Below are 12,304 nucleotides of genomic sequence, written 5' to 3' on the forward strand. Positions count from 1 at the left end.
TGATTTTTATTCCAATTCGAAGTTCATAAGCACCACTACAAGGAGAAAACTAATAAATGAGTAGGTTTCACCATTTAGTTGTGGTTGGTGTTCATCTTGTGAATATTAAAAGTAATCCGGGTTCAAAAGTGTTGAAATCTTGAGCATAGATGAATCAGTGGCTGTGTGACAAATAAATAAGGTTTTGTAAATAAGATTTTTTTTTTCTCGCAAAAAATCCTAAAATTTTGGCCTACTTTACGTTTAGTCCCAATTTTTTATGAAAGAATCTAGAAAACCGGCTAACATTTTTAGTTTAATCCCTTTTACATTTTCAAAACGCAACCTGCTAAGTGGAAATGTGGTTGATATTTTTTATTTTTAATAGAAAAGCCCCAACTGTTTGGGCCAGTTTACGTTTAAGTCCCAAATTACTTTTTTACGAAAAAGTCTTGAAAACCGGCTAAAATTTCCAGTTTAATCATTTTTTACATTTTTAGTTTAACTTGTTGAGGCAGTGTGCCAAGGTTTGTGGTTGATATGACATGACGTGACAGCTGACATGACATGCCACGTCAGCGCCATTGCTTACTTTAAAAAATCAGTTTTATTTTGGGAGAAAAGAAGGGGAGGGGGACTCGAACCTGTGACCTCCTCCTCCTCTCTCTCTCTCTCTCTCTCTCTCTCTCTCTCTCTCTTCCCCCCCCCCCCCCCCCCCCAAAAAAAAAAATGATATTTTTAAGTAAGGAAGGATGCTAACGTAACATGCTACATCAGCTGCCATGTCAAGCCACCTCAACCATCCTTTCTCCTTAGCATGCCACCTCAGCATGTTAAATTGAAATGTAAAAAAGGGTTAAACTGAAAATGTTAACCCGTTTTTCAGGATATTATCTTAAAAAAAATAAATTGTGACTAAAACGTAAAATGGTCCAAAATTTTGGAACTTTTCTACAAAAAAACATCAACCACCTTTCCACCTTGGCTCCTCACCTCAACAGGTTACTTGATGAAAAGGTAAAAAATGATTAAAATGAAATGTTAGCTAGTTTTCATGACTTTCTCATAAAAAAATAATATGAGACTAAAACGTAAGGTGGACCAAAATTTTGGGACTTTTTTTTACAAAAAGTCTAAGAAAAGGATAACTGTTTGCACTTGCTAAAGAGATGGAAATGGAAGAGCATAGAGGAAATGGAAGCAAACAATATTTAAAAAGAGCATATAATGCTTACTGATATATGTTTTAAAAATCATAATCAATATGTTTTGCATTGAGAGTCGAAATGGTAGTAAACAATATCTAAAAAGGCATAAAATTGCTTATATGTGTTTTATTTAAACATTTTTTTTATAAAAGCTAGCTAGTGTGACATCCTCTAATTTTTGGAACCAAAAATAATTTTTTTTATGCTTTGGAAATCATGATACTTTATTTGTGGAAAATTTTCAGTATATTAAAAATATTTTGAGTATAAAATTGTCTTAAATAAAATTATAAGGATGTCATAATTAATACATATACATAAGTTACAGTGTAAAGACATAATGGTCCTGAACACCATTGCAAACTTTCTCTTAATCACTCAAAATCCTAATCAAGTTCTAGTGGCTTGAGTCTTGATACCTATGATGCATACAAACTGAGTGAGTCAGGTTGTGAAACTTGGTGAGAAACATAGGGATTTTAATCTCAAAATGTTATTTTATATATATACTAGTTTATAACCCATGGAAACCACGGTTACAAAATTAATTAAATTTTATAGTAAAAACTTAAAATTATTAATTAATTATTTTAAATAAATTATTAATTAAGATTTTTTTTAGTTATATAAATTTTAGTCATTGATTTAAATAAATATGTGAAATTATATCATTTGTATTATTTTTATTTTAATTTTTATTCTAATGTTATTAATTTAATATAATCAAAGTGGAAATTTTAAAATTTGAAATTTGAAATAGAGTTGACAAGTGGCATACATTAATTAGAAGATATAATAAGGTGACACATGACAAAAGGAGAATAAAACTATTCTTTTATTAGAATATGGATATATATATATATATATATATATATATATATATATATATATATATATATATATATCTTAACCCTACAAAACCAACTAATACTAAACAACATATATAAATAATTCCGATTTGGATATTTATAAAACCTCATACCCATACATACCCACCCTAATCGATCCTCACAGATCCTATTCCATAATTATCAGGAAGATAAACCATTTAGAAAGGACTTGACTATATCGCTAGGGGTTTCCTTGGCTAGAAAAAGTCATAAAGGCACTCGTGCCATCAAAGTATCTGAAGAATATGGTATCCCATTTCATCTACGTCTGTAGGTTATAAAACCACACTAGCAACGTAATTCATAAGACCATCTAGAATGATCAAGTGTTGTCATCTTACTATAAGAGATGACCAGGCATATCATTACAGTTGCCTGATCTGGACCCACCATTTATGGTCATCCAAAAAGGAATACAATTTGTACTCCAATATGTATTTTTGTACCATCAAATCTGAAAGTGTCAAGGAACAGAACTCTACTCTCCATTCCTAACTTACACACATGCCTTGAATAAGACTACCCGATATCAAACATAATTGAACTAGGTATCTATAATAAGTCCTACCTTATTCACGAATAATTAGGTATTAATATACTTTTATCCCTTTCCTTTAATAATACTTCTATTATTATTATCATGTAATAAAAGATATATATCTCTTAACATATTTAGAACCATATCTCGTTCGCATATCATATATCATCAAATACATTTCTAACACATAATCCAGACAATAAACATATATCTCACATATAAACTTTTCAATATATATTTAATACTTTAATTAATACTTGTATTAAAACCATGTTCATGAAAGGGACTATGCATTCACCTAACTTATGTGGGTGACTGGAGAATTCTGCAGTGCTTCACCAAACACTTTGACTTTTCCTTTGACGTGACCTAAGTACGATTTATACTGAGTATTACTCATGGTGACTAATGATAGTCTGTAACATCCAAATTTCCAAACCAATTTTTTCGTTTTTAAATTCATATAAAAACATTGTTCATAAAAAACATCTCAAGAAAATAAAAAATGTCAAATACAGATCATCATCAAAATATTAGAGTGTCCCAAAATATCTGAAATCATAAACTGCCTGAAGCTTAGTAAGTTCCCTAAAATACCACATACAACACAACACAAAATAAACAGATATATGTTATCAGCAACCATGGAGACTACCCGAAGTCTCATCGCACACAATAACACATATCACAGTAATAACACATAGATTCAACTGGTCATCACATATATAAATATATTCTACCACATAAGTAAGAATGGTGATAAGACTCACCTTGCGTACATGACTGATAGAACTCATACCCGAACTGCCAGAACTAGACTCCGCCTATTAATTACACCAATTAACCCTAATTAATAATTAGGTAATTTTCCATACTCCACTAATCCCAAGCCAAATCTAATTCACGTTTAGGGCAAAAGACCATTTTGCCTATTCCAAACCGAAAACCCTCACCAATCCACCTAAGGCACAATTGGTCAAAAAGTCAAATGAAAGTCAAAGGTCAACACTCTGACCGTTACACGTTGTATACTTAGCTCTACACTGGGCGTAGAGCGCAAGGTAGGAAAGGATTAGGTTTGCAACTGGCTACGTTAACTCTCAGGATTCGAGAAGGACTAGGCAGGCTCTTTAGGGCGATTATCCTCTTCCTTAGACATAAAGTTAGACCCACTAGGTAAATAAAGGAATTACCAAGGTAAGACACATATCGCAATATTACATCTACAGGCGGCCACGGGTCATAACGCACTCTTCGCACAACAAATCCAGGACAAATCCCATTTGAAATGGATGGTGTGAGTTTGTCAAATGCTCGACAAGCCGCTAGCTTGAGATTGAATTCTTCCTAACATACGACTGTCTTTCATAAGAACAGGAAAGTGTAGCCAGAGTTACGCTTGGCGTACACGACTTATCTCAAAACTTAACTTTTAAGGTCTTAATCATTAAGACACTTTACCCCAACCTCATATCTGACCTTAAAAGATATCCTAATCCATAAAGCCTCTGACTTTATGCCTTTGCATGGTTAAAGAAATGTAACACCCAAAATCTGGAAGGCCAAGAAAGGAAAGAAAACCCTAATTTTTAGGGGCAACTCGGCGAGTCCAAGGAGGAACTCGGCGAGTCCGAGCGGGATCCGGGTCGAGGAGTAAGTGACCAACTTGGCGAGTCAGCCAAGTGGACTCGGCGAGTCTGGTCTGTGCGAGGAAAACCCTAAATTCGGGACTTGGAGCCTATTTAAACGTCTCATTCTCTCCCCTAGGGTTCCTTTACTGCCTCTCTCACCCAGAATACGAACCCTAAGCCTCCATTGTTGTGCATTTAAGCTTCCAAGCCATTTTTGGGTGATTTGAAGGAAGAAGAAAGAGGGGAATCCGTGAAGCTTCAAGGACTGGCTTCAGATCTGGAGTTTGTGGAGCCTTTCTGAGGTATTGAAGGTATTAAGTCATTTCCTTCCTTTAGATCTTCTATGGTTGTGAGATTTGGGGCCTTTTAAGCCATGATTAGTTGTCCATTTGAGTTAGAAGCCGGATCTGGAGTTGCTACTTCAGATCTAAGCCGATTTTGGTTTTGGGAAGCATAAAGTTTCAGCCCTTGAGTTGATTATGGAGCCTCCTTGCCTTAAACCCTAGTTTATGGTGTATTTTGCCTAGATCTCCTTCTCTACACGTAAAGTTTGCAACTTTACATGAGGAATGGGCTTGGGAATGGTAGATCTAGTCCATGCATGACTCAAAAGTCCTCTGCATGTATAGAGATCTGAATGGACTCGACGAGTCCTTTGAGTGGACTCGGCGAGTAGCATGGAGACGAGGAGGAACTCGATGAGTGGGATGAACAACTCGTCGAGTCAGATGAAGTTGGGTAGGAACTCGGCGAGTTGGATGAACAACTCGACGAGTCTGTTGAAGGTTGTCTTGGACTCGGCGAATATGTTCTTGGACTCGGCGAGTCAGGTCGCGAAACCCCAAAACCTTCGAGTTGAGACTCGAATCAGTGAGTCGAATGGAGACTCGGTGAGTTGGACAGGTCAGGACTCGGAAATCGGTAAACTCGGCGAGTCATGGACTGACTCGGCGAGTCGAGTCACGAATAGAAGGACTCTGAACATATGAACTCGGCGAGTCAATAGGGTGACTCGGCGAGTAGGGTTGACCTGGAATGTTGACTTTGATCAGGACTTTGACTTTGACCAGAGTTGACTTGGTTGTCTTTCGAAGGTCAGTTAGACTCAGTGTTGCATTGATATTGGTAGCTCGGGGAGCGAGTGGAGCAGGAGTTCAGAGAGTGTCGGGCAGCAGCTAGGGGGTTCATCAGCCAGTTCAGCCAGTGTAGGTGAGTTTCCCTTTGTGTGAATGGGTCTAAGGCCATAATGCCGACCCATGTAGTTATGAGTAGAAGACCCGGGGGTTAGCCCTAGGCACAGTATGCTAGTATGATGTTCAGGACGAGGTCCAATGATAGCGGGCGGGTGCCCAAGGATTGGTTTATATGATAGTTTATACTTGTTGTCTGTGTGATACATGTATGTGCTTGGTAGGGAGGTGGGTGTGGGCGAGGTCCCGTATCTCACCAGTAGCAGAGTGTGGATGGTGTTCCACATCTCATTAGCAGTAGAGCAGAGGCGAGGCCCAAGTTAGGGAAGGAGTGAGTGTGGGCTGGGCCCGTATCTCACTATCAGTAGGAGCATGGACGGGGTTCTATGTCTCATCAGTAGCAGAACAAGGGCGAGGCCTAGGATAGGCGAGGCCTTAGGACATGATCCATTGTATATGTTTAGCTTATGTTTTGCAGTATGATTATGTGCTATTATATGTTAGCGGGCGAGGCCCTATGACAGGCGAGGCCTAAGTGAAACAGATCTGTATCCGAGCGGGGCTCGAAGCCAGGCGGGGCCTGGAGCGGCGGGGCCGTTGTAGCGGGCGAGGCCCGAGGTAGGGGGCGAGGCCCAGAATAGCGGGCGTGGCACAGTATGTGCAGTATGTGGTTATGTATGGTATGTGGTAGGGTGGGGAACTCACTAAGCTCCGTGCTTATGGTTTTCAGTTTTGGTTTCAGGTACTTCAGGTAGCGGAGGGAAGAGCTCGGGGTGATCGCATGGCACACACCATAGATTAGACAGCCTAGGAATGTTTTACTCTGATAATGAGCCTATGTTTTGGAAATTAATACTCTGATTATGTTTGGATTGATGGTTTTGCTTAAGTAATGTTTTATTAAAAGAAAATTTTTAATCTTGAATTTTGGGACGTTACAAGTTGGTATCAGAGCCTTGGTTTGAGGGATTCAGGCATACTCTCGGGTGTGCCTGAACTCAAACTGAGGGGTCGGATAAAAAGTTTTCAAAAATGAAAAGACAGTTTTGTAAAAAGAATTTTGAGAACGAAAAACAGTATTAGAAAAGCAAAAAGAATTCAGAAAGAAAAGAACTTTGAAAAGAGAAAAGGGGTGTGGTGCGTGCAATCAGCCGAGCTCGAGTAAGTACCCTAAAATACCCATACAGGTTTATGTTATGATTATCAGTTAATAGAACAGCATGCTAGATTAGGACTAAGGATTTAGGGATGATGCCTTATGTGCCTGTTATATGTGCTTTTGCGCCGCATGATAGTGCTGATTAGACAGTAGTAGGATAGCCTGTTTAGGTTATGCCTGAGTTTATGAGTTTGTATGAGTCTATGAGTTTGTGTTGCATGCTAGTTCAGTTTCTTACTATGTTGATATGATTGCTTGAGTATGTCATGGTTAGATTTTCCCTTGTCTAAATGCTGCTTGCTCTGTGCATTGTGGGATTCTGAATAATGGGAGTTAGCCCTTAGGTGGATACGACACGTCACATGTGATCAGGGTTGAATAATCTCAGAGTGTTGGATTTGGTCCTATTGCGCAGCTCTCGTTTGAGTCCAACCGTTGTAGGGACGAGTCCTTCACTTGAAGGATTATCTGAGCCTCGTCACATGTGATGGTATCCAGGTGATGGTTAATTGGCATCGCAAGGAGACCTTCAGCAGCTGATGACTGGTTTGAGTTGAGTCAGAGGTTTCCCTAGGGTAAGCCTAGGATGAGATAGTGCTGGGAGCAGTAGTAGTGGATAAGGGACCTGGTGGAGTCAAAACAATTCCTAAGGAAAGTACGGATAGATGTGGAAGGTAGTATGGGCCCGTACTACTGAAAGCAGAGGATCCGTACTCGATTCGGGAAAGGCCAAGACAAGACCGGGAACCTGGTAGGGTGTGTTTGGTCTCGCAGCAGTGATCAATATTTTGATTGAGGATGTATTATATTTTCAGCATGGTGACGTTGCGTGAGAGACCAACGGGCGGACCACGCGCCGGAGAGGGATCAGACTCGGGTTCAGGGGCCGAGCAGCTCGAGGAACGAATGAGGGAGTTGATATCAGCTGAGGTTACGCGCAATATTCTAGATAAGACTCCTGTGATCTGTGGCACGGTCAAGGAGGGTATATTGGAGATTTTGGATGAGAGGTTGGGAGCCTTTCGTACTGAGATGATGGCATTGATGGGAACGCGTACCTTGACATTTCGGGAGTTCAGGGCTTGCGGGACACCAGATTATCATGGGGCTAGGGACCCCATCGCTAGCAGCAGATGGTTGGCTGATGTTGCCAACGCGTTTCGTACGAGCCGGTGTTCTGAGGAGGACAAGGTCAGCTGTCTTCTGAAGGACAGAGAAAATGGCTAAAATGAAATTTTTTCTGAAAAACAATAGCAAATGGGTAACAAAAAAAATATTGGGGCTAAATGCAAAATTATACATAAATGTTGGGGCGAAATGCAAACTGAGGAAAATGCAAAACCGATACATCATGACCCGGTTAAGGGCTTGAAAATGAAACGTTTTCTAAAATATAATGGCAAATGAACAAAAAATAAAATTGGGGTTAAATCAAAACGAAGGTGTATAAATAATGGCTTTTAAGGTATTAACCCTTGTTTAAAATTCAGTTATGATTAGTATAAATATGGACTATGTTTTGGTAAATTCAAGTTTTCGATTTCCAACAATAAATTCTTTGGTTAGCAAGACTCTCCTTATTATTCCTTTGTTTCTCATGTTTCTCCCACTGCATATTTTTCTTGGGCATCAAGGGATAACCAGATCAATACCTTATAATGGCCATTATTCCCAACATCGAGATCCCAAATTCTATGAACATTTTGATATATTTCACATTTGTGAACGATAATTAATAATATTTTGAACAAAATTTACTACCAATAGTCACCACAAGAACACTTACCATCTCTAAAATGATGAAACCTAAAAGGATCTCTAAGTATAATTTTCCGCCTCACAATCTCACTTACAAACTTAAACAACTCATGACAATCACCACAAACACGAAGATTCTTAAATATCTGCAAATCCGAACCTTCCGGCGTACTAATCAATCCATATGCAAGTGCCAACCTCTCACTATGCTTCCATAAATGATCCTCCTTTTGTTCTTCATCAATATCTTGCAATGCAAACTTCATATCACAAACATAACCACTTTCTTTAACCATTTTCTTAATCTCATCTAATTTCCCATATATCTTTCCACTCTCAGGGTGCGATTTATCCCCTATCGCAAAAGAACTCACCTTTCTTTTCATCTTAATCCAACTACACGCGGGTTTCTTCTTAACATTTCCAAATTCCATTTCTGATCTAACATCATGAACAAAGTCCCATTTCCCAATACTTGCACATACATTTGAGTAAAGAACAAAAGCCGAATCATCTAATGGATTTGATTCAAGAAGATGTTTTAACGCTTGTTTTCCCAATTCTAAATTCCCATGAATTCTACACGCAGCTAACAAGCTTCGCCACACAAAGTCATTTGGTGGGACCGGCATTTTCTTGATGAAATTTTCAGCTTCTAGAAGCTTCCCGGATCTTCCAAGAAGATCAATTATACAAACACAATGTTCTATACCAATAGGAACTCCAAATTTTGTTGTCATTAAAGAATAATATTCAAGACCCTTGTCTACTAAACCTCCATGACTACACGCAGATAACAAAGAAACAAAAGTGACATGATCAGGCTTAAATCCCATTTTCACCATTTCATGAAAAGCTTCTATTGCTTCCTGAAACAATCCTTGTCTTGCAAATGATGATATTAGAATATTCCATAACACTATTGGTCGAATCTTTGCTTCTGGAAGCATTTTCATCACATCATTTATCTCGCCACATTTTCCATACATATCCGTGACAGCTGTCGTAACATATTGATGCGAGTCAAACCCGGATTTAAAAGTCAAACCGTGAATCTGTTGACCTTCTTCAAGAGCAGACAAGGTAGAAGCAGCAGAAAGAGCCGAAGAGAGAGTAAACTGATCCAAATGAATTCCATTTTTCTTCATCTCTGTGAATCTTTTTAAAACCTCTTCTCCATGTCCATGAGCATTTGCAGCAAGAAACGCGTTCCAAGAAACGTAATCTTTGTTAACAAATCCATTAAAAATACGTGTACTTGAATCCAAATCGTTACACTTTCCATACATTGTAATAAGGGAATTTTTCACATAATCATCCGAATCAAAACCAGAAAGAATCAGATACCCATGTAATGGTTTCCCATGGCTGAAAAGTTGATTTGGAGTAACACAAGAACTAAGAACTTGAATCAAGGTTATGTGGTTAATGGGTTCATTTTGTTTTCTCATAAAGTTAAAAGCTTTGATTGTTTGATTTGGTTGTTCACATTCGGTGTATCCTCCAATCAGAGTGTTCCATGTCACCAAGTCTTTTTCGGGCATTCTTTCAAAGACTTTTTCAGCTTGCCACATCATCTTTTGCTTTCCATACATTGTGACTAAAGCATTTCCAACAATTAGGTTTCCATGGAAACCAGATGTGAATACAAGTGCGTGAAGGATTTCGGCTTCTGCTAAAAAATCATGGTTTGAACAAGCAGATAATGCGCTAGAAAAAGTCACATGATTTACAGGTCTTTGTCTCTGAAGCATTTTAACAAACACTTTCAAGGCATCAAGGTGCACCCCTTCTTGTATATAACCAGATATTATTGTATTCCATGAGATTAAATCCTTATCTGGCATCTCTTCAAATAACTTTACCATGTCCTTGAGCTTTCCGGTTTCTGAATAAAATAGCAAAAGGGTATTGCATAGAGATAAGTTTAAATCAAACCCTAGTTTGTGGACCAAACCATGAACAGCAGCACCATAGAGGAGATTGTCCATGGAGCTACATACTGATAACAGTGCAGAAAGTGTAATTGGATCAAGATCTTCATGGAGATGACGCATGAATTTAAAGCATTGAAAGGACTCCTTGAATGAATGATTGCGTGCATATGCAGAAATCATGGAGTTCCATGAAATAGTGTCACGTGTACTCATTTGATTGAACACATAGCAGGCGTCTTGTATGCTACCAATATTACCAAACATGGATATAAGAGAATTGGACACTGAAAGATCATATTCGAATCCAGATTTTATGACATGTCCAAGAACTTGAAGACCCAATGACTCGTTTTCCAAAGATCCACAAGAAGTTATCACAGTGGTGAATGTGTTCTGGTTACATTTGACATCTTCATGCTTCATTTTGTGGTATAAGTTTATGACCTCCATGGGATTTCCATTATCAGAGTAGCCAACCATCAATGAAGTCCAAGATACCACGTTCTTTTCTGGCATCTTGTCAAAGAGACTATGAGCACTGGAATGGAATCCATATGAAGTATAAAAGTTTAGAAGGGCTGTTCCTGCATACACATTATATAATAAACCGTTTTTCAAAATTAAACCATGGATTTGAAATCCTTGATGTAGCATAAAGCCTGAACCAGTGCATCCGGTTAATAAACTAGCGATAACGAAGCCACTTGTCTCAAATCCTTGAGCACGCATTTGACTTAACAAAAGAAAGGCGTCTGAGTACAATGAAACTCGAACTAAAGCAGAGATCATGGTATTCCATGTAGCTTCGTTTCTCTGAGGCATTTCATCGAACACGTAGCGAGCAGCTTCGAATTTGCCGTGTTTTGAGTACATATTGATCAAAGTATTTGTATGGAATATGCTTAGACGGAGGTAATTCTTTATACAAAAAGCATGTAGTGATTTTCCAACAGTCTCGTTGGTGATCTCCGAGAAACCCTTCTCTAAAAAAACTGAGATAATGGTTCCTCCAAATTGGTGCATCCCACGATGTAGAGACTTGAGGCTTGAACATGGCGTCAAAGCGTTCCAGTAGAGAAACTGATTAGCTATGACACCAACTCGGTGCATACCCAGGAACAGCATCAGAGTTTCCTTGGCGAAGCCAATTTAAGTATATACTCGGATAATAATGCAGTCCAAGAAACCATCCTTCTCATTGTTCATTTTAACGAACACATCACATCACGGGCGCCTTTCATGCCACCAGCTTGAGAGCAGTCCATCTCCCGAATGTCATTTTAATCTGTATTTTCTCTCCTATTCTTCTCAAACTTTATCCTATTTCTTCAAATATGGAGATATATTGTGATGAAGTTTTGTAGGTTTTATTCTATCTTTTTATATATTTATATATTTATAGTTTATTTTATCTCCTAGATTTTATTTAAATACTAATATTTGTAATATTATATTAATTAATCATCCATATAAAATTTATTTTTATTTATCGAATTCATATAAAAAATTAAATACATATTAAAATCATGAAACATGATAATATATTTATTTATGAGTGTATTATAAATATAAATTTATTTATGTAATATTACTGTAATGAAAAAAAATATATATTATATATTTGTTAAAACCAAATTAGTAGAAGAGTGTGTTTGACAATCTATGTAAGTTGGAAAAATAAAATATACAAAAAATATATTTTTTGGGGGTAAAAAACAGAGTAAAAAATGAAATAGGGTTGGAGATGAAATACTATTTACTCCATTTTTTGGAAGAAAAAAATAGAGGTAGGTTGGAGATGGTCTTAAAGAATTTCGTCCGCTAAACACTCCAAATTATAGAGATTCTTTTTTGGGAGAATTTGGTAAGATTGTCAACAAAAATAAGGGAAATGTGTATTAAAGTCCTTAAAGATTGATTCCATTAACGGAAAAGTCATCCCTATTTTTTTTTTTCTTTTTACAATTTTACCCCATATACCGGCTATCGTTTGCATCTTGTCTCCAATACCAGG

General features: G+C 37.7%; 1 protein-coding gene across 1 annotated transcript; it reads right to left on the reverse strand.

The window, feature by feature from the left end:
- Positions 1-8,274: 8,274 nt before the first annotated feature.
- On the reverse strand, positions 8,275-11,622 carry LOC111884979 (pentatricopeptide repeat-containing protein At3g24000, mitochondrial). The gene has a single exon (XM_023881286.3). The coding sequence runs from the start codon at positions 11,413-11,415 to the stop codon at positions 8,353-8,355; it is 3,063 nt and encodes a 1,020-aa protein (XP_023737054.1). The 5' UTR covers positions 11,416-11,622; the 3' UTR covers positions 8,275-8,352.
- Positions 11,623-12,304: the final 682 nt, after the last annotated feature.

This window comes from Lactuca sativa, chromosome 7 (genome assembly GCF_002870075.4).
Source record: "Lactuca sativa cultivar Salinas chromosome 7, Lsat_Salinas_v11, whole genome shotgun sequence".
Taxonomy (NCBI): Eukaryota; Viridiplantae; Streptophyta; class Magnoliopsida; order Asterales; family Asteraceae; genus Lactuca; species Lactuca sativa.